This window comes from Hyaena hyaena, unplaced genomic scaffold (assembly GCF_003009895.1).
Source record: "Hyaena hyaena isolate Hyena2069 unplaced genomic scaffold, ASM300989v1 scaffold_24, whole genome shotgun sequence".
NCBI lineage: Eukaryota > Metazoa > Chordata > Mammalia > Carnivora > Hyaenidae > Hyaena > Hyaena hyaena.
In genome coordinates, this window is record NW_024080656.1 from 4,075,400 (window position 1) to 4,098,550 (window position 23,151).

Here is a 23,151-nt window from a genome sequence, read left to right on the forward strand (position 1 = left end):
GTTGAATCTTGATTTCGGGATCCTGAGATCGATCCCCATGTTGGATATAGAGATTACTTAAAAATAAACTATGAAAAGTAAATAAATAAAAGAAAAAAGTCACCTATTTTTATGAAGTTGTAACTCTCTGCTCTGTAGTGCTAGAAGTTGCTCCTGTGGCCACTGGGTGACCGGACAGACGGCACTATTAATTAAATGGAACATTATATTAATGGAGCCAAGAATGACAAATCTGAGAACTGTGGAAAGGAATGTATGAAATAACTTTTAAATTAAAAAAAGTTTTTAAGGTTTTTATTTATTTTGAGAGAGACACGAGCAGGGAAGGGACAGAGAGAGGGAGGGAGAGAGAGGGAGAGCAGGCTCCATGTTGCCAGCGCAGACCCAGACGCGGGGCTCAAATTCACGAAACAGTGAGACTGTGACCTGAGCCGAAACCAAGAGTCGGACGCTCAACTGACTGAGCCACCCAGGGACCCCATGAAATAATTTTTAAAGAGCTCATGACATCTAGTATCCTAGGCTAGATCCTGGATCAGAAAAAGGACATCAGTGGAAAATAAAAGAAAAACTATGAATAAGGTCTATAGTTTAGTTAATAATATGGTATCGATATTAACTTACTAGTTTTGGTTACTGTACTATGATTATAAAGACATTATTAGGGAAATATAGGAGAAGGGTATATAAAAACTCAATCTCTGTGACTCTTCTATAAATCTAGTTATTTTAAAATAAAAACTTAAAATAATGAGTCAGGGGTCATCTAGGTGGCTCGGTCAGTTAAGGGTCTGACTCTTTCGGCTCAGGTCATGATCTCATGGTTCATGAGTTCAAGCCCCGAATTGGGCTCTGCACTGACAGTGCAGAGTCTGTGTGGTATTCTCTCTCTCCCTCTCTCTCTGCCCCTCCCTGCTCATGCTCTCTTTCAAAATAAATAAATAAACTTAAAAATAAAAAGAGCTTGGAATTATATACACACATATATGCTGCTATCAACTACCAAAATAATTACTGTATAAAAAAAATTAAGTAGTCTCAAAAAACATTTTCAGAGTTTTAAGAACACTTTGCTCTTCGGGGAGGGCAGGAGGAAGGTGCAGTGTGTGTGTGGGGGGGTGCGGGGATGCATATGTATGTGGGGCAGTCATTTTCTGCTGCCATGCTATTTAGAGGTTTCACCCAATAAGTGATTATCAAGGTGCCCAAAAGGAGTGGCTGGAGAAGGTTTGCACGTACCTACATCCTGACAGCCCAAAAATGATTTCATGGTCTCATTTAGGAAGGCAGACATCTTCTATAGTCTATAGAAGAGAGTCTAGGGGCAGAGAGAGAGAGAGAGAGAGAGAGGGAGACACAGAATCTGAAGCAGCTCCAGGCTGTGAGCTGTCAGCAGAGAGTCCAACGTGGGGCTCGAACCCACAAACTGTCAGATCATGACCTGAGCTGAAGTCAGGCGCTTAATCAACTGAGCCACCCAGGAGCCTCTATAGTAACTTTTTAGTAATCAGTCCTCAGGGGCTATATTTACAATTCCATGGCACATGAAATTAACTTTTTTTCCCCCTAAAGAAAGGATACTTTCTGCTTATCTGGGGGGCACTCAGTTTCCTGGTCCTTGGCAGACTGAAGAAATGTAAAGGATTATCTAAAGAAGGAACTTACTTCCACAAAAAAACCCTGAACATCTAGAAAATGTGGGTCTGCTCGCTTTTCCCTTCTTAGGTGGCCCAGGTGGCATTAAGCAGGCAGGTGGTAGACAGAGGGTGTGTGTGCATGTGTGTGTGTGTGTGTGTGTGTGTGTGTGTGTGTGTGTGTGTGTTTTGTGGGGGCCCTCCTCTAAAATGACTTCACTGAAGGCAGTGCTAAACTCATTGACTTTTCCAAAATCTGTAAAAAAAAATAGTTTCACTTAGGGCTGCTGAATTTTAAAATACTGAGTTTTTAATTCTGATACTACTTGGCAATGACATAGAATGAAATCTGCCATTTGCAATGATGTGGATGCAACTGGAGGGTATTATGCTAGGTGAAATAAGTCAGTCAGGGAAACACAAATATCAGGTTTTCACTCATATAACAGAAGACCATGGGGGAAGGGAAGCGAAAAAGTAGGTTCAAATAGAGAGGGAGGCAAACTATAAGAGACTCCTAAATACAGAGAACAAACTGAGGGCTGATGGGAGGCGGGGAGAGGGGGAAAATGGGTGATGGGCATTGAGGAGGGTGCTTGCTGGAATGAGCACTGGGTGTTGTATGTAAGCGATGAATCACGGGAATCTACTGAAACCAAGAGCACACCGTATACACTGCATGTCAGCTAACTTGACAATAAATTGTATTTAAAAACATAGTTGTAATTCTGAAAGAACAGCGTGGCTTCCTCTGCAGGGTATCCCTCACTCACTTCCCTTAGGGGCTGGTGAGCGTGCGTCCAGAAGGGAAGCACAGGCAGACTCCTCAGGTTCCTCTGAGGAGCGTCAGCCCCGCCATCCGCACGGTGAATAGAAGTGTGCAGATCTGCCAATCGCCCACAGTGCAGCCTACCCCTCCAGCCCTTGACTTCCTCCTGCTCTCGGTCTAACCTTGACCGTAAGGCTAGGTGAAATCGTGCTGTTAAAGGATGGTCTCAAACAGGTGCAGCCCACCCCCTCCACTGCTAGAGCCCTGCGCATCACTGCCTCAAGTCAGACCAGCAAGCGGGTCCACACTGTCGCAATCTTCCATCCATTTACTTGAAATGAGTTCTGCTCGGGTGTTTATCCTTCACTTCCGGTGACTAATGCTGTGAAATGCCAACTGACAAAATCCAAATTCATACCCACGTAGAGCTGGAATGCTGTTGTGGACACATCATTTGGTGGTTGCCCCTAAATAAAGCTCCATGTGAGAATGCTTTTTTTTTTAATTGATGTAGAGTTGATATATAACATTGTATTAGTCCCAAGTGTACAACAGAATGATTCAACATTTGTATATGTTGCAAAATGATCACCACAATAAGTCTAGTTAACACCCATCACCATACATAGTTGCAGATTTTTTTCTTGTGATAATGACTTTTAAGATCTATTCTCTGGGGCACCTACGTGGCTCAGTTGGGCAAGCGTCCGACTTTGGCTCAGGTCAGGATCTCACGGTTCATGGGTTCAAGCCCTGAATCAGGCTCTCTGACAGCTAGCTCAGAGCCTGGAGCCTGTCTTTGGATTCTGTGACTCCCTCTCTCTCTGGCCCTCCCCTGCTCATGCTGTCTCTCTCTCTCTCTCTCAAAAATAAATAAAAACGTTAAAAAAAGTAAGATCTATTCTCTAAGCAACTTTCAAATATACAATTTTGAAAGGAATTTTCTCTATACAAAGTCTAGTGAGGGTGGGCTCTGTAGCTAAATGGCCTGGATTCGGATACTGACTATTTACATTCTAGCTCTTTAACCTTCTATGCCTCAATTTCCTCATCTGCAATCTAGAGATAATGATACTTAGCCCACTAAATTTTTGTGTGGATGAAAGTCAACAGATACAAAGTCCTTAGGACAATGCCTGGGAAAAAGTTAACACTCCATATTCGTTTTTATAGTTACTTTATAAAGAAGTGCTAGGAAATCCGCTACATACCATAACGAACTGAGCAGCTTTTGCCTCATGCACAGTGTGACTCATATATTGTAGGGTTCTAAATCCTTTGCCTCCCAATGTGCTCTGGGTCCTCAACAATGACAATGACTTTCTATAGCACAAGGACCTTCAGAATCTAGGGTGGGTGGGGTTAGTTAGAAGCAAGTATCGTTTGCAAACATCTTTTTAGGATTCTGAGTTGTCCTTCTAGGGAGGCTGTGCCATTCACCCTAAGTATCCTCACTGTAAATAATCACCAAGAGGCACAAAAATAAACCTGCAGGTCAATCTCCATTACTGTGCAGAGTCCTAGGATCTGAAAAGTCATGTTTCTTTCTTTTCCCTAATCTTTTCTGACCCTTGTCTACTGTCCCAGTATAGATAGATGCACTAATACTCTTTTACGTTTTCTGTGCCTTTAAAAAAGAAAGCATTTGTTCTTATAAGTTTTCTAGGATCTTATATGGAACAAAGTAGGATATAAAATAAATAATACAGGGGGCGTAGTGGCTTAGTCAGTTAAATGCCTGACTCTTGATTTCAGCTCAGGTCACGATCACACAGTTTCTGAGTCTGAGCCCCACATCAGGCTCTGTGCTGTCAGTGCACAGAACCTGCTTGGGATATTCTCTCTCTCTCTCTCCCCCACCCTCTGTTCTTCCCCCACTTGTGCCCTCCCTCAAAATAAATAAATACACTTAAAATAGACTAAAATAAATATTACAATACATGTACTTTTCTGTTTCGAACTCAGGAGAACTTGGGTAACTTATGACAAAACTAAGCCTCCTTATTACTAACACGAAGAAATTCACAATAGGTGTTGGAAGAGACACGCGGACACGAGCAAGGTGGCAGATAAAGAATGCAGTGAACAGTCCCACTGGGAGGTAAAAAGGGAAAGCACAACTTGGGTAATAGTTCACCCCGGCCTCCTGTTCCTGGTACCAATCCCATCTCCCTCCGGGGCATCAGCCTACCCACCAGCTCCGCTCTATTTCCCAGGCCATCACTCCCAGCCCGGGCCCCTCAGGGCAGAGGGAGATGGGGCTGCCCACCCGCCCCCTCCTCCTCCAGCCACTGGTGATAAGCCTTGTAAAACACCTGGTAGCAAAGCAAATTATTCCAGCCTGTCTTCCTGTTTTACTGCATCCGCTCGCTGCCATAAAATTTATCTTTAAAGGCCAGCATGGCAGCAGCAGCCCAAGGACTTGTTCAGGATGCCCCTGGCTCTAGAATGGCCTTCATCCTGGAGGCCATGCTCAGCATGAAGACCCTGGGCGCTAGGCTTCCACTGCGAGTCCGGACTCGCGCACCCTTGCTGGCCATGTGGCAGTGTCTAGCAAAGGAGTCAACGTTTTGAAACTGCATGGTGTTTCCCACATAACGGCTACGGAGGGAACGCGTTTGCTGTTTTATTCATAGACACAGATCTGCTTTGGGAGTCAGAAAAAAGATCCAGGACCAGCTACACAACTTGCAAAGGGAAATGGTATATGCAGAATGAAAATGCAGAGCCCTTGTTCAAAAGGGAGGAAGAAAACATGCTGTAAAAAGTACTGAAACAAAACGGTTTCCTTTCTTCTGCATTCTCTCTCTTCACTCATTATGGTGGGGATTTTTTTTGTCTTTTTTTTTTTAACTTGGTATTTGAAGTCATGCTCCCTTGGGCACAGGGATAAGTGTGCTGGGTTAAGTGCAGAAGCTCACAGGTGCCCAGGGGCCTTGTGCACGCCCACAAACCATCACCTCTTGGGCTCCCCCATCCCACCACCTGCTGGACTGATGCACCATGGCCTGGCCAGGACCAGGGAACCTCCTCTTCCCAGGTACCTAGCCTTCGTACCATGACCATTAGAGCTTGGGTTGTGGGTTGGCAGGGCCTCACCCCCACTGAACACACCTCTGAGCTGTAAGCCTGCACTGGACAGGCCACTCTCTCACCTTTCTCAAGATGCCATGGGGGCATGTGTACCCAAGGCCAACTCTCCCCATGTTCACGGTTAGGCCCTACTGGAATGGACGGCACCAGCAATTGCTGGATGGAAGCAGGCATGCAGATGTTTGGCAAGGCCCGAGGTGCCAAGGAGAGGGGGAACAGGCAGCTGAGAACCTCTCAGAGAGGTAGGGAGGGGGCAAGACCATGCATAAACCAAAGCTCCAACTCCCCGGGGCAGGCTCCACTACGTCGCTCGACTTCACTTACAAAAATGCAAAGTCACAGGTGAAATGATTAAGAATTTCAAGATGGCGACCACACAGCATTAAACACCAGGCACGGGACCTTGTGTAACCGCACTGGCCATATGCCCATGGTGGCCCCGCTGGTGCCCCACCAAAGGTCCAGAAGCAAAAGTCCACTCTCGTTTTCCACACGAAGTCAGGCCCGTGGTTATGAAAATGATGGCGTAGGTGTTAGGCTGCCCCGGGAGAGACGGCCACAAGCAGTCTCATACCACCTGTCGGCTGTACCCCCCACTGCGCTGCAAGGCACAGCCTGGGTCACCTCTAAAGCCTTCTGAAGCCCACCCACTCGAACAATAATGTTAACTTACTACATCGTGCAAAGAGCTGATGCAGTGAGATGCAGGCAGAGTTTTGATGATCACGGACACCATCCCAAGCCTAACTTTGCCGGGGGATTTATTTTAAGTGTTGGAGATTCGGAGAGAGAGGATTGCAGAATAATTACATCATAGGTGGCTGTGGGTTGATATATAAAAACTGAGCCATTTCCAAAGTCGTTACTTTGATGCAAGAATATAATCTGGCTGCTAAAAAAGTGCGTTTCTTACAAACCTTGGCTTCTGGGTCACTATTGATACTGCAAGAATCGTCATCATCAGCATGGGGGGCATTTCTAGAAAAAAAACAGAAAACTGGACTTAGAATTCTACTCAAACGCCAGCTGCACGAAGCCACGCATGACGACAGGTCCGCCGACGCCCTACCTGAGCTTCAAAGACGCATAGCGGAGTGTCGCTCCTTCAAACTCTTTTAAACTGGGGTCCGGGTTAACTGTAGCTGCATGCAAATCCTAGAGGAAAACAGACCCCTGTTAACGGAGAAAGGGAGAAGGCCCGTGCCATGGCCTCAGATATCCAAGGGGAGGAAGGTCCTCCCAGCGTGAGGCAGAGAGTGTATGTGAGCTTAGGCAGGAGACGGCATGGCATGCAAGGACCGCTGGGGGCGGGCTCGGTGCAAGCCCCGGTTCATACAAGACAACGGGGAGCCTGGGGCGCTCAGCTGGACGTCATTCACAACGGGACACATTAAATAAAGGCGACATGTGTGTGAGCCGGACACCCCTAGCAAGAAGCCCCATCACTGCGTCCCTGCAGAATGGATGACATTCATGGAGAAGAAAAAGATACAGCCACAGCCATGCAAAAAGGACAAAATATTAAATGGTCTAGAATCTGACAATATACTTGCCTTCCAAATGTCACTATTAATCTTTCCCCCATTCAGAACAGCAAAATCACTCCATGGCTGTTTCTAGACATGTAATTATTCACATAGGAAAAAGCACATTGATTTAAAAAAAAAAAAAAAGGAAAGAAAAAAAGAAAAAAAAACACAAGACACTGTTGTTAGCATTGATATTCACAGGACGGGTTAGGGAACAAATTCACTCTACCAGCAACTGGTTAGCTGGCTCTAGACCTAGGTAATCACCTGCAGCCTTGAGCAAGGAGGAGTGTGATGGAGCGTGCGCTACTTACCACAGCACATGACTGAACATTATTAGCAGTCAGTGGTCTTCTACACGTGGCCTCAAAACCACACAATATGTGGTCAAGTATGACATGCCTAGTGTCCCTACTTTCTCTCTTCCGGTAACCAAACAGAACTGGCTTCTTGAGGTAGGGGTGGAATTAGGGATGGTGCCTGTCGATGTGCAGACTTGAAAACTGGGAAAATGTCTGGGGCCAAGGACATGAAAAGCTGGGGCTCACCTCATTTTCACATAAAAGCAAAAAGGAGGACAATGAGAAAGAAAGAGGGATAGAAGGCACACAGCCCGACAGCAACATCTGCCGAGTTCTGACCTGACAAAAAATAGCTCAACCTAACCTAATGTAGGCTCTTCAAGTTCATCAAAAGCTCCGCTTCCTTGCCCCCCGAGCTTCTTGAGGAATTAGTATTCGATCACGAAAGGATTCTGTAAACACAATCATGGAACAAAGCACCAAGCCTTGTTGGGAGAAGGCCTGGAATAGATGTTTGAATCTAAACAGCCCTTTCCATTCACCTCAGGCAACAGGCAATGTTGTTTGTTGTTGTTTTTTTTTCTTTTCTACTATATTGAGTGGATATTCAAACATTTTTCATCTAACATTTGGGGCAATAAATGAAGGGCACAAAACCCAGGGACAGCTGTATGCACCTGTTCTACTGATGTGTCAGGCGGGAGAGCCTCTTTTCTTGGATGATAAGTCAATCATGGAGACTTTCTACCTAAGTCTCTTCAACTAAAATGCTTTGAAAACGAGAAGGGAATAGGGACCCCTAATTTCTGCTCATGACGTTAGTCTAAATTTTACACCCACTCAGAGCAGAAGCACCTAAGTTCAAATGTGCCGGTGCTGAAAGAGGTGTTCAGTCACCTCTGTGGGGCTCAGTGAGAGCGGAGGCACTACAAACACAGATCTGTCGTCACCACCGCACAGCTGGTGTCACTGTTGCTCTCCTTTTTGGACAAAACATCCGAACTTCAGCTTTTCAAAATAAAGTAGAGCTTAGACCACTGTATTTACTTTTTAAAAAATTCTCTTTCATTTAGCGAAAGAGCAGGAAGGCTGCCTAACCCTTTGGCTCTGTCCTTCCCCCATGCCCAGAAGCAACGTTCAGTTTTCACTGAGGAGAAAATTAATAACTTAATTTAAGAGACTTTTAACTTGTTAGCCAAGGTGACCTGTGAACCCCCTGAAATTGGGGTGGGATTTTGTGCATGTGCGTTTTACTAGTGGAGAAGATACTCAGTTTTTCTCATTATTTGCAGAGGGGCCAGTGACCAAGCAAGGTTAAGAATCACCATTGCAGGGTTGCTCATGATAAGGATGTGAAATACCAAGAATTCTGAGCTAGAATTTCCTTTTCTTTTAGAAGAAAACAAGCCTATGTGATCCCAAATCATCATCACTGTTTATATGTGAACAATATTTGTTTTTCATTTCAGTTGAATGTTGAAAAAGGATATCAGATGGGGGACTAGTAAGACTCCAGGTAATTATGTTCTTGTAGAGAAATTAAAAAAAAAAAAAAAAGAGTGGGTGTCTGATAAAAGGAATCTGAAATCAAATTATCCTCAACAGCCACTGTGTAGGGACTAGAAAGAAAGAGTATTTTTTCAAAACAAGTCTTCAGAAAAGTCTTTGGCATTTAATTAAAATAGTTCTCTGTATGTATGTATGTATGGTTTAATCTTTCTTTCTTTCTTTCTTTCTTTTTTTTAATGTATTTACTCTTTGGATGTTGGGTCCCTATAACATAAAGGTTGATTATAATTCTAAGACTGTATGAATCCAGCTCTTATGCTAAGGAGACATGAGTCCATTGGCAAACTTCCAAAAATCACCTTTTACAGATTTAAATAAACAGAGGTCGTACACAGCAACTTTTCAAAAGCTAAAATAACACGGGTACTTACAGAAATCCTTCAGTACAAAACTCAGTAAGGGCTAACATATGTTAGGCGTAGGACAAAACGACCCTTTTCCCTTCTGTATTTAAAAACCCTCGTTTTCAGAAATTCTCTCCCCTGTATAAGCGACCATAATTTTTCTTTTTTAAAATTAAGGGCTACAAAAGACAAAACCATCTGTCTTGAATTTTAAGAACTACACATTCTATTAATCTAATTTAAAAAATGTATTTGTTTAGATTTGAGAGAGAGTCAGAGAAGAGTATAAGTGGGGGAGGGGCAGAGAGAGAGACAAACACAGAATCTGAAGCAGGCTCCAGGCTCTGAGCTGTCATGTCAGCACAGAGCCTGATGCAGGGCTCAACCTCATGAACCATGAGATCATGACCCATGAGATCATGACCTGAGCTAAAGTCAGAAGCTTAACAGACTGAGCCACCCAGCCGCCCCTCATCTACTTTTTTTCAAGAGGGATTACAATATTTTAGCTAATAATTTTTTGTTTTTTAAGAAAACAACCTGAAGAGATTGTTTGGTTCTACAGAAAGCCTGCAGCCATCCTGGTGTGTGGTCTGCATGTTGGAAGTGAGAGGTGAAAGAAGGGATGAGACAAAGAGAAAAACAGGGAGAGAGGGAAAGGCCGGTGGGCAATTTGCCTTAGGAAGGACGAGACCGATGGGAAAGGTTAGTGAAGGAAGAACAGAGACTGTTTTCCATGAGCAATGTCCCCAAGCTGATCATCTTTCAGGCAATGAAGTTATATCTTCGCACAGTAGTACTCTGGTGCCAGAGTTATAGGCAGAGACATATTCTCGGGCTGCTTCTCTTGACCTTGACCAGGTGAAGCACCCCTTGCTCTGATCAAAGTGACCATACTGAGTTCTGGGAGAGCTCTGGAGCCTTGGCTCCTCACAGGCAGTGTGTCCCTGAGGACTGACCCAGCCTGGCGCTTATCACGACCCTCCACCATCTTTCAGCCTGGTGCCCCTCCTGACCACAAAGCAGAATCCGTGTGAGGGTGGACCCACGAAGGGGATCTGACTGTATAACCCTGCTTACTGAGAGTATCCTTCTTCCTGATTTCTCTTCTGAGAGCTCAGAAAGCAAGTCCACAGGTTAAACAAAAAGGCTGCCCTGTTGTGCCGGAAGAAAGCTTCCAGAATGTTCTTGAGGATGTTCAAGGAGGAAGAGAAAGCCTCTAAGAAGTGATATCAGAACGTAACCTGGAGAGCAAGCATGGAGGGTGAGCCTGCTGGGAACCAGGCAGAGAGGAAGGCAAGAGAACATTCCACAGTGACTTTGACAGAAGGTACGATCATCATCTCTAAGGGAATTTCAGAAGTCCTGCAGCAAAACCCACACCCAGACCCTGCCTCTCCTCTCACCTGCTCTGTGACCCCAGCTCCTTGCCAATGGAAGAGGCTAAGAGCACCACACCACCAGAGTGCGGGCAAACTGAGATCAAGAACATTAGCAATTAGCACAGGGACTGGCTGCCCGAAGGCACCCAAGAAATGGCAGTTTCCGTATCTTCTACTCTTTTCCATGGAGGGGGGAAAAAAACCATTTGTAAGAATAAAAAGTTTCAGGACCTATAGACTCCAAAGTATTAATGAATCCTTCTTGATCCTCTTTGGTCAAGACTTGAGCCTCTGTGTGTGTGGCCTTGATGACAAACGGCAGAGGCCCCCGAATCTGGGAACCCTGAGGAACAGGCCAGGTGATGTTAATGAGCACTAAGTCCATATATATGTGCATATTTCAAAGTTCTTTTTAAAATGCTATCTGTGTTCTGTTGAATGTAACACTGTATCAGAAGAATAGAGTTATGGTTTATCACACAAACATAACTCAGAGAAATAAAGAGGGAGAGAGAGAATCAAACTAGTAAAGTGACTGACAAATGCTGGGGGAACTAAATTAGTCTCAGTGAGCTTGAGGGGGGGGGGGGCAGGAGCCAGGGGGCACTAGTGGTGTCTTTGCTGGGTCAGTGAGTCAGCTGACCTCAGCTATGACCTATAGCTCCCTCAGCTATGAAACTGGTTTATTCCTCCACTCAGCGAACATGTAATGAGTATTACCATGTATCAGACCCTACGCCAGGTGCTGGGGACACAAAATGTGGGGGACAGGCCCTGATGGCCCCCCCAGAAAGGAGACTGACATGCCACCAGTAATACTACTATAAGACACTATGGAATAAAGGGCTTTCAAACAGTGCAGGGATGAGAGCAGTAATTCCCAGGAGAAGTAGGGGTGAGTCCAGAGAGGAGGTGACATATAAACAAAGACAGGGAGATGAGATTCACTGGAGTGCCAGCTCTTGTACTTAGCACAGCACTCAGCACCTGGAAAGCTTACTATAAAGGCAGATTTCCTGGTCCCACCCCTAGGGAGTCTAGCCCAGTGGCCTGGGGCAGGACCAAGGAATCAAAATGTCCTACAAGCCTCAGAGGTCACCTTAGCCACAGTCCTTGACCCACAAGCTCACAGGATGAGAAATACTGCCATGGGGGCACCTGGGTGGCTTAGTCGGTTAGGGTATGACTTCAGCTCAAGTCATGATCTCATGGTTCAGGAGTTCAAGCCCTGCATCAGGCTCTGTGCTGACAGCTCAGAGCTGGAGTTTGCTTCGGATTCTGTGTCTCCCTCTCCGTCTCTCTCCTATTTTCTTTCTCAAAAATAAATAAAACATTAAAAAAAAAAAGGCATTCTCTAGGCTCTTCTTGAAGATTCTTGCCAGTCACAATTACAAGATTGGGTCAAGAAGTTCAGTAAAAAGATGCCAGAATAGCTCTTTTGTGTTTTCACCTTATTTCTAAGAGTATAAGAAATTCCACAGTTCTAATGTAATACATGGGTTTTCCCCTCTCAGGGGCTGAGCTGCTTAGGGCTCTGACAAACGCCAGTGGCGATGCAGCAAGAACAGAGCAAATTGTGATCAAGAAAAGATCACAGTTCTGGGAGACAATTCCACCTTCCCTGGCTCCAGACCCACCTTCTCCTCCAACCTTCTCTTCTTAAGGAACCCGGAAACATCTTCAAGTTGAAAACACTGAAAGGCGAGACTTGCCAACAGTTATTCATAAAAATATTTTGTGTGGCTCCCTCTTCTCTCTAAAATTCGACATCCAAGGAATTTGGAACAAATCAATGGACTGGGGGGAGACTACTGTGGGCCAAATTTCAATAGCAAGTGCTTCCTGGCCAGTTTATAAACGTGAGAAAATACTGCTGGCATGTGCAGAGGAAACATTATCCGATGTACTTGACACTTCCCTGATGAACTTCGGAATGTGAAATGTAAAATTTGCAAACTGTAAGGAAGCCTTCAGTCCTAAACTTTTGTGAAGCAGAGTCAACAGATTTGGCACCAACTTGGATTTTTTTTTAAACAAGCTCGGAGAAAAGCTGAATAAAATATGCATTTCTAACACGAAATGTTACAAGTTTCTTCTCATCCTTAACATTTTGCTTTCTCTCGTGGTTCCAAATTGGTTGAAAAAAATTCTATTTAGGGATCAAAGAAGTGGTGTCAGAGAAATAATCGTTTCTCTTCCACTGTCTTTAGCACCTGAGACAAGGTTATCAAGAGAAGTCATTTTCTAGCAGGCTCTGCACATGACACACCCCTCCCTTGGACTGAGATTTGAGACTCTCGCCAAGTCCCCTGATAAATAGTACAGTGAAGCCTGGGGTGGGCTGGGGGTTAGTGGACCTTCATTTGAGCTTGGCTCCACCTCTGTTCTGTGTGTGACCTCAGGCAAGCTTCACCTTGCGGTCTTAGTGTTGTCAAATGTAAAAAGTGAATGACGACTATAGTACCAGGCGCATAGGGTTTTATGAGGAGTTGTGAGATAAGCCATGAGCTCGGCACCAGGAACACTCCATTACCCTTAGTGCCTCTGGTTTAATATCTGTGTCAGTGTCTGCCCATGCTGCGTATATGGCAGGCTGGATCTGTCCCCAACTCCCCCTCCTCTTCTCTCTACCTGTTCAATCCTTTGCTTCTATGATTTTAATTTACTGCCTTTTAAATGTTCTCAGTTCTTTTGCTTAGTGGCCTTATGCACAGGAGGGAAAGGTGTATGAAGTGAACAACTGAAAGGCTGATCTGAAGAAAATCTATTCCACTGGTCTATTAAAGTGCTGGAAATGAGTGGCTCTCTCTCTCTCTCTCTGAAACTTAAAATGACACATCTGTTAACAATCTTCCTGGGAGGGATAAGGGTCGACACAATGGCATGGTTAACAGCAGAAGAGAGGAATGAGACCAACGGCAAGGTGGAAATTCACACACTCCTAGGGGCGTAGCATCGTATCCAGAGTCAGAGAGCTAGGCACATGCCCATCTTACCCCTGCTGCAGGGTTACTGAGCTCACTGAACTTCAGTTAACTCTTTTCTTTATTTTGAGAGAAAGAGAGAGAGAAGGAGGAAGGGACGGAAAGAGAAAGAGAGAGAGAGAGAGAGAGAGAGAAGAGGGAGAAAGGTGCAGAGAGGGAGAAAGAGAATCCCAAGCAGGTTCCATACTGTCAGAGCAGAGCCCAATGTGGGGCTCGAACACATGAGCCATGAGATCATGACCTGAGCCAAAATCAAGAGTCAGATGCTTAACCAAGTGAACCACCCAGGCGCCTTTGGTTAAACCCTTTTTTTCTTCTTTTAAAAAATTTTTTTAATGTTTATTTATTTTTGAGAGACACAGAGAGAGAGAGAGAGAGAGAGAGAGAGAGAGCATGAGCAGGGGAGGGGGAATAGAAGGGAGAGGGGGAGACATAGAATCCAAAGCAGGATCCAGGCTCTGAGCTGTCAACACAGAATCCGATGAAGGGCTTGAACCCACAAACTATGAGATCATGACCTGAGCCGAGGTCAGACGCTTAACCGACTGAGCCACCCAGGCGCCCCAACTCTTTTCTTAAATAGGGAATATGTTAGTGGTCTTCTCTGTCTTGGGGGGAACAAATGAAATGACATGTATAAAAATACACCGAAAAACCACAATAAATCATGAATAGCAGCAGGAAGGCTGACTGCTGTGGATACACTAGGGAAACCCTGAACTCCAGCAGAGGAAGTAGGAAGCAAGGGCCATGGGGCAAATCTGAGCCTGGGAGGGGACCCTGAGCAAGAGCTAGGATGGGAATGGGAAGCGGGTGTAGACAGAGAAAGAATAGGCATGTGTGGGCATCAGAAGGAGGCCCAGAGGTTAGAAGTGCTACCTGGTCATCTTCCCGAGGGTTGGCCGCCTACCTGTAATGTATTCTTCCCAAGATTTTCTGCAGAAAACACAGAAAACAAAAATCTGCCATACTAAACAAAGAAATTAAAAAAAATTCAAGTCACATAAACTTGGGATGGCCTCCCTGGACTTCACCACACCCACAACTTGGCCTCACGATGTGGGCTTAACGACCTTCATCTCCTCCACATGGGGAGGACAAGAGACTCACTGGAGAAAAGCGACATGTCCAAGTGAGTCCAGAGTAACTTCCGGGACGATGGGAAGCACAGTAGGCTGAAATCCCAAAGGCAGGGAGGGTGCATGAGGAAAGTATGGACTAGGATTCAGGTGCATTCAGGGTCTCTGAGTTCTAGATCCAGTGGTGCCGCCGGCCACGGACCTCTCTGCGCCTCAGCTTTCCTGTTTGTGATGTGTGCATCCTGGGGTCAACCGATTCTCTCCCACCCTGGCATCCCCTGGCCGGAGGGTACCCCCATGTGGTGGAGATGGTTAAAGGGTTGTAACAGGGGAATGAAGACCTGGAGAAAGAGATTCTGAGAAGCAAAGAGAAAAGCTGCATAGGAAAGAAAGAGAGAGGATGTCTGCTCCTTAGTGTCCTGGCTGGCTTCGCTTCTGGGAGGCCACTGGACGGTCCAGGGAAAAATGCCAAGGTGCAATTAGGCTGGGACCAGAGGAGGACTCCACTTCATGCTAAGCTCTTTGAGGCTCATCTTTATTCCCCAGCAAACCTAACCCAAGATGAATAAATGAATGGAATTTGCTCAGTGAATAGGAACATTATGCTTCAATAAGAAGTTAATCAAAGTCGTCCAGTGATTAGCAACGAAATCCTATGTGGCTCAGTAATACCAAAGCACATGCCTGTCAGTGTCAAGTACCAACAAACCAAGGCCCTTGCCTATTACTGTGGGTATAGCTCACCCCAACTCATCACTTGAAAAATGGACAGGCATGTCTGGGTGGCCCAGTCCGTTAAGCATCAAGTGTCTGTCTGACTCTTGGTTTTGGCTCAGGTCTATGATCTCATGGTCTATGAGATCAAGCCCTGCATCGGGCTCTGTACGGAGCCTACTTGGGATTCTTTCTCTCCCTCTCTCTCTTTCTTAAGCCAAAGTCCTGTAAGAGCAGGAATGTGGTTGGAATGTAGAGCTCACTGCCTCCCAGTGAAGAGCAAGTAAAGAACCACAGATGTAAGAAACAAGACACTGCCTAGTTTCATGACAGGAAGGGTGATAACAATTGCAAATATGTAGAGGAGCCTTGCAGGTGAGAGACACAAGTGAGGTGCCCTCCATGTCCTCAAAGGAAAAGAACAAATGGGTTGTTGAAAAAACAGAAGACTGTGGTCAGGCAGGCGAAAAATGCCTGCATGTTAGGGATCCAACTACTTTGCTGAAAAAAGCCATTACTTAATTGTGACCTTTTCCAACTGCAATTCTCTTGAATACTATTATCAGGATTCACAAAGGTTAGTCACCAGAATCTCTGTATTAATAAATACCACCGTGGAATTTTTGCATGCCTCAATTCTTTGTTTAAACGTCACATTTCTTCCTCATGGGGAGCAGACATTTATGCTGCTATTTATGTCTAAAATAACGTCACTTTGGCTAAATAAACCGATTCTTTAAAAAAAAAATAGAAATCAAGCATTTGAGGGCTCTCAAGGGTTATTCTTGCAGACACCCCTCCCTGCAATCAAATGGACCCAAGGCTAATAAGATATGCAGTAATTAGAACACGTCTGGCCAAGAGACGTCCATCTGTGTGTAAATATTTTATGGGGCAGCACCATGCAATGGCAGCTACGGAGTAAAGTATTGCTTCAGTGAGCCTCAGGGAATCTTAACCACTTCTCGTTAATCAGTCTCTCTCAACTTTCTATACCTAGAATGCTGTTTCAAGAAACCAAAAGCCACTAAAAAATGAAAACGTTCCTGAAAGATGGTATTAACGCTATTTACACTAAGAGGAAGCATTTCTGTGGTTTCAAATGCAGCATGCATGATAATCAAAAACCTTACCTTGATGACCTGTTGGGGGAGAAGCAACAAGTCTAAAAAGAAATCGCAAGTAACATCCACTCTACTAAGTTGTTAAAAAGACACTCCATTTTACCTCATGCTCCGGGGTGGGAGATGGTGTTACAGAACTAAGTGACCCTTTCCTAGATCCGTGCAGATCTGCTGGGATGGAGACGGGGCGCTCCCACTGAGTGGTCCCTGTTGGTATGTGCCAGTAATAGGTCCCGGCGACGTCATTGATTCTCTTCCAGCCAGGCGGCAAATCCGGATCGGTCTGAAATGAGTGATCACTCCATATATCTGCTGGGGAATGGAAAACAAGAGGATTTTAGTAAAAGTGGAAACAATTACAGTGTTCCAGTTTCATCCCTAATAGTCTGGAGAATTCCACTGGCAGATGAGTCCACAGCACTAATGAGAACTAAAGCCTTCCTATGGACACAGAATATGGTAAAGGGGATGATACGGAAAGAAACAAGAGAAGAGCTGGAAAGGAAGATGGACACTTGAGAATATAGACGTAAAGGACCCGTTATCAAGTCATCTTACAGTTGCAAGACCCCTGTGAACAACTTAAAAGCTCCATTAGCCAAAATCAATGACCCGAGCAAAATGTGCAAGGTGACATGCAAAATCTACGGACTCCTTTATAAATCAGGAGGATTTACTGGTTGGCATCTTATACCATTCTCAGCAATGAGTATAACTCTCCTTTTCCATAATTGCTTTCTATAAATGAGTACCGTATTTACAGCTTTTCTTTGCTTCTACGACTCCTCCCATTTGATTGTCAACATCTACAACGTAGCTGCATCTTTTGTAATAGTCTACAATTCAAAACTGTGCACAGAAGATTCCCAAAGAAAGCAGACTGAAAAAGCCCTGGAATTCAAGAAGGGACAAGATTGACTCTAAAAACAGGCTATGAAGGAGGGTGCGTGTGAAATACAATGGAGAACGGTGGGGACTGTGGTGAAATGGAAAGCCTGTGTGAAGTCCGAAGGCGTTCAAATTCAAAAAAATAATGTGTTAAATTCCATGTGTGTGTCACAGGGGAGTAAAATACCCATGCTGGGCAATTTCAGCGGTACCTGGCCTGTATCAATATTTTATCAGCTTACTAGGTAATTTTTTGCCTTTTTAAAAAATCTCATTTTGGCCTTCTTTGAGTTGAATATGAAATGAGTAGGCAAAAAAAAAGGAGAAAGAAGCAGAGTAGGAAATCCACAGAGGAGGAGGCACAGTGGAGGAACCACAGGCAGCTCCATCAACATATGTACGTAGGTAGCAAAACTTAAGAAACTTGTGCTTTAAATCTGCGGATCTCTTTTTTCCTAAGGACCAGACCCTGTTCTATGGGGCCACTCGTAAGAGGCCGGGGCACTCTACAGCAATGCAAGAGAAGCACGTGGGCTTTGCTCTGTGCAAATGCCATTGCATCACGTGCGCAGGCGTCACTGACTCTGTTACGAGGAAAAAAAAAGGAACCAGACAAAGAGGATGATTAAGACTAAGGGCACAGATGTGCATTCATGTGGCTGTTTGGCATCCCAGCATTCACTTTTTTCATTTAAATCTGCCACAGGCAAAACCACCATTGTCTCAGATGACGATGGAAATTCCCCCTCCCCCTACAGGGAATTAAGCATGATTAAGTAATTTCAACTTACCTAAAATTTTCAGAAACAACTTGAAAGAAACATGTATACACTCCTATGTCCTGTCTCCTTTCTCGTGGTGTGGAGGGGTTATTTGCTTTTTGCATTTCAAGCGAGACAGGAAAAATAAAATAAATGGGTCTCTGGATGAAGCTAGGAGAAAGTTCTTGTCCCATTCTAGTGGCTTACAGAACCAAGCTTTGGGGCTTGAAGCTCTTAAAAGAACATAAAGAGGCTGCTAGTTACCATTTCTGTGGATTTTGAGGTCTGAGGGCCTGAGTTTGCACATTTATCCTTTATCACGTCTCTACAGCTGGGACATGAGCACACAGGCAGGATACCACCTTCAGAATATGGAATCATGTCGGACCAAGGACAGAAACCAAAATCAGTGGCCTTCTGGTTTGGCTTTCCAGAACCTTGAGGGCAGCATGGGAAGGCCTCTGGGCTGCATTAGCGCTGCTCTGTCTGCAAGCAGACCTACCTGCTTATATTTGGTTTATATGCAGAGGCTCTGCTGAGATTTTGCTGGAATAAAAATACAAAGGGGATTTGTTCTGTTACTAAAAACTGATGATGATATGATTATGATGGAGGAATTGAGGTCGGCACATTGACAATATTATTAACAGTTCCAGAAACATGTACAGAATCCCTTCCACTGGGTTTGAAGGAATGTAAAACCCCTGAAGGCAAACAAACATCTAATCTGTCTTGTTCATCATCATATTCCCAACACCTAGAACGGCAGGTGCTCAATAGCAATGAGTTGGATGGATAGACGGTGGGTGGATGGATGGATGGATAGAAGGAATGGAGGAAGAATAAATTAAGAAAGAGGGAAAAATAAATAGTGAATGAAGTCCTTGAATGGTGGGAATTGGAACTTAGCAAAGAAGAATTCTGAAGAAATCAGTTTTGTGCAGTTTTACAAAACAGAGCAATTTCACAACCCCCAAGAATAGAAATGTCTACTTTCCTTGATGGTGTATCTGAATGTTCTTATGGATAAAAGGAAACATAATATGACAAATTGGAAAGAGTCTTGGGCTAGCGGCCATGAGATGCTGAGTTGAGATTTTGGTTCTTTTTTTATTGATAGGTTCCACAGGGAATATTCTGAGACACCTCAGCCCTAGGACATTTCCTTTTGTTTAATCCTGTTAGCTCCAATATGCTTTGTTTTCCTGCATAAAATTAAGTACACACTTAAATAAGTACTTTGGACCTTATCCAACAGGTCAGTGGTTTTTAACTTTTATCAAAGTGGGAGAAAACAGCAGGGTAGGTAGGTGGAATCCCAGGCCTTTCCAGGCCCTTCTGACCAAAGCAGCTCCATTTTTATCAGTTTCCACTACTGGTCTTACAAGTACGATGTTCCTTGAAAACAGAGATCAGGGTTTTGTTTGTTTGTTTCTTTGTTTTTGCTTAAAATAAAGTTTGAAACCATAGCTAAAGCAGAAGTACAGTGGGTCCAAGACACCTAAATGCCAGGAAGCTGCTTTTGTCGAAAGGTTATTCAAAATATTGCAAAGCAGCTTAAAATAGTGAAGTACCATAGTGCACGTGGCATGCGGACTAAATCAATATAGGAAAAAATCTAAAAACGCTGGGTGAGTAGAGGAGAGACTTCCAACCCCTTCTGATTCTCAGAAAAGTACTTTGTACAGTTTTGCTGAAAACAAAGGAGCTGATGTTGCAAAAAGGGAATGGTGGCTGATCGTCTCAATGCCCCTCTGATTCTCGGCAGTTTTCTCACACTGAGGTGTCTGTCATGAGCCCCTTCTTGGCAGATCTGCTTGGAGTTCTGAAGTGTTGGCATTCTTAGTTTTCAGTGGGAATATGCTAAAAGACCTCCATACTGGAGAACTCTCTTTTGGGGTGAGTCACTGCGGACCAGGAACCTTAGGAAGTCCATTCAGCACTGGCCAGCACAAAGCAAACCACAGGATTCCATCCCAGTTACCCAACTTCAGGACTGGAACTCAGACCAACTGCTGGTGGGGAGGGAGGCCGACTTAAGGAAAGATTTATAGGAGAGTTAAAAAGGAGAAACCTATAGAAAGCCTGTAGAGTATTTTTTAAAAATTCTTATGTTTATTTTTGAGAAAGAGAGAGAGAGAGAGAGAGAGCGAGTGGGGAAGGGACAGAAAGAGAGGGAGACACAGAATCCAAAGCAGGCTCCAGGCTCTGAGTTGTCAGCACAGAGCCTGACGTGGGGGTTGAACTCACAAACTGTGAGATCATGACCTGAGCTGAAGTTGGACACTTAACTGACTGAGCCACCCAGGTGCCCCAGCCTGAAGAGTGTTTTTAAATATTCCAGTAAAACTAGAAATAAGGAGAGTCAGCAAAGGCTCTAAATATGGCACAATGCAACCAAGTGTGGACTCTGTACAGGACCTTTGTATTTTGGCTCAGCCACTCATTATCTGAATGACCTCCGCCAAGGTACTCAATCTCTTTGGGCTTCAGACGCTTACCTGTTGAATGGGGATCAAAACAGTATCCACTTTGTATCACTGGCTATTGTGTAAAACACTCAGAATAAAGGTTGGCATGGTACAGGCATATTTACCACAGAAATGTCCACTGTTACTGCTATTATTATTATACATCATAGGTCTCCAAAGCCAACAATATAATAATATACTAAGTTCACCAAACCCACCATAAAAATTTTTTCTTCATGTGTCCAAAGGAAAATTCCCCCTACAGAATTTATGGATAGTGTGATCATCATGGTTCAAAGAGGATAAAAGAAGATAATCTTATGGGGACCCTTTCTCTGGAGGAGAAGGTCCACAGGACTCCCTTGGCAAGGCCGGACTCTGAGGACCTGGGCAGGGCAGCCGAGACCGGGCTCCACCGACCACGGCTTGCCGGGCTTCGCCCCTGGCTCGCTCAACTCTGCTTCGGCCATACCTTCTCTTTCCTCAAATGTCTGTCTGTCTCTCAATTAATGTGGAAGGAAAAATAGAAATGTCTCATAATTTCAAGAATAAAGATTTTGTCCCCCATGGTCTACTTTAAAGCAGATTTACTGAATTTTTGCCAGGTTTCTCTCAAACAGAAACCAACCCCAAATGAATAAAGTTGCCTTGGTTTTGTAGGATTCCTGTATTTTTTCCCACGGTGGGTCTAGGCCCTTCATTACAAAAAAAAAAAAAAAAAAGTTCTCTACCCATAAAGTAAAGCTCATCTTCACATACATTACCACATTTAATGCTCACACCAATCCCAGCTAGAAGGCAAGGGAGAATATATTAGCAGGACAAGAACGCAGGCCTTTCAAGGTTTAAGCTCCAGTGGTATTAGCGCTGCCATGAGGTTCTGAAAGCTGTAACAATATTGCCATTAACAGAAAAAGTTACAAGGGTCCAAACACTGATTGCAGGCTGAAGTATGGAGATCCTTTATTACTTCTTTACTGCAGGAGCTTGTGGAGTTTCCACAGCTCCCCTGTGATGAACATACTACAGTCAGCCCCTTTCTAAAGCACAGGGAGGTCGGTTGCTTGGTTTAAGGCCAAGGGGGTAAACTATGCCCCTATGTCTAAATGGAGTTACTTTTCCAGCCACCACCTGAGAGAAACCAGTTTGGACAGGTTGGGGGAACTGAGAAGGTGAATAAACAGTGGTGAAAACAAAAGAAAAGAATGCAATGGTCGCAAGTCTGGGGCTGTGAGACCAGCCAGCTGACCTGACCAAGGTCAAACAGCTAATAAGCTGAGCACAAAGATCTGCCCCAGGGGACTGGCCCTGAGCCCACCCCAACCACCCTTGTCTGGGTACAATCGACTGGAGGACGCTTCTAGGGTGGGCTTTACAGAGGAGCCTCTTTTTTGTGCCTAATTCTGCTTTCAGTCATCAGGTCAACCACTCCAGCTGGCCCCCTCCCCATTAGAAGCCTCAGGACCAAATTCCAACCTCAGGCACACTGCCGAGACTGAGGTCCCTCCTATTTGTCCCGCTTCCCTTCCCTACAGGGTCTTGCACTTAAGACACTTTCGATGGGCACTGCATCTCGCTGAAGGCACTGTCACAAGCTAATAGGACAGTTCAGCAGTAAGAGCTGCAAGTCATAGGTGTCCTTTCAAAGTGGCTCTGTGGCCCGTCGCTGTTTGTGGTTTTGTTCTGGAAGCAGGGCCTGGAAGTCAGAGCATAAAAATAGTAATGCTGAGAGCCCTCAGTAAGACCCTTTTGTGCTGAGAGCCTCCTGGGGTCCAGAGCAATACTTGGCATGGGAACAGGGAGCCCATCGGGGAGCAGCAAAGACCCGCCCCTTCCGGCTACCTCAGGCAGTGCTGTAGCCCTGGCTCCACATCGGCTTCTTCGCAGGGACTGGCTCCCCACACCCCTTCCCAGTGGAGATGTAGGTAAGGTAAGCCCACCTCTCATCATCCTCTCCCCAGGGCTCACTTGCAGGAACTCAAGGGTCAAATGAAAACAAAGTCGCATCCAGCAGCAGCTGGAAATTTCCTCTGCTGCTCCCGAGGCGACAGGAAGGAGGAATGGATGAGCTGAGATTCTAAATTTGGCCGTGTCTGCAGTACAGTACAGAGCACAAAAGGCTTCAGCCTCAGAACAGCACTCACTCCCTTCCTCAACCTTTGTGCACCCAGTGCCTTTGATGTGCAAGGCATGGGGTGAGGGGGCCAGCAGGAAAGAGGAGATAGAGTAATTCATTCAACAAATTATTTCCCGTCTACTCTGTGCCAGGCATTGTTTTAGGGCTGGGGATGCATGGGGTCATCAGAGAGATCTGGTCCTGCACTGGTGATGTGGGGCAGTGGATCTCAAGCATCAGAATCATCTGGAGAATCTGCCAGAAGCAGTAACTGGGCATCACCCCAGAGTTTCTGGCTCCGTAGGTCCAGGGTAAGGTCTAAGAATCTGCATTTCCAATAATTCCCAGGGGATGCTGACTTTACACTGCTGGTTTGGGACCATGCTTTTAAG

General features: G+C 45.0%; 1 protein-coding gene across 10 annotated transcripts in view; it reads right to left on the reverse strand.

Moving 5' to 3' along the window:
• The window catches only part of APBB2 (amyloid beta precursor protein binding family B member 2), a 379,646-nt gene that overhangs the window by 110,482 nt on the left and 246,013 nt on the right, over window positions 1–23,151 (reverse strand). For 6 of the 10 annotated variants that reach the window (XM_039227003.1, XM_039227004.1, XM_039227006.1 and 3 more), the window contains 4 exons: window positions 16,627–16,835; window positions 7,050–7,112; window positions 6,566–6,651; window positions 6,414–6,474 (listed from right to left, as the gene is read on the reverse strand). In XM_039227003.1, the coding sequence (XP_039082934.1) occupies window positions 6,414–6,474; window positions 6,566–6,651; window positions 7,050–7,112; window positions 16,627–16,835 (419 nt within the window). The remainder of the gene's footprint in view (window positions 1–6,413; window positions 6,475–6,565; window positions 6,652–7,049; window positions 7,113–16,626; window positions 16,836–23,151) is intronic. The other 4 variants (XM_039227010.1, XM_039227009.1, XM_039227007.1 and 1 more) reach the window with 3 other exon arrangements.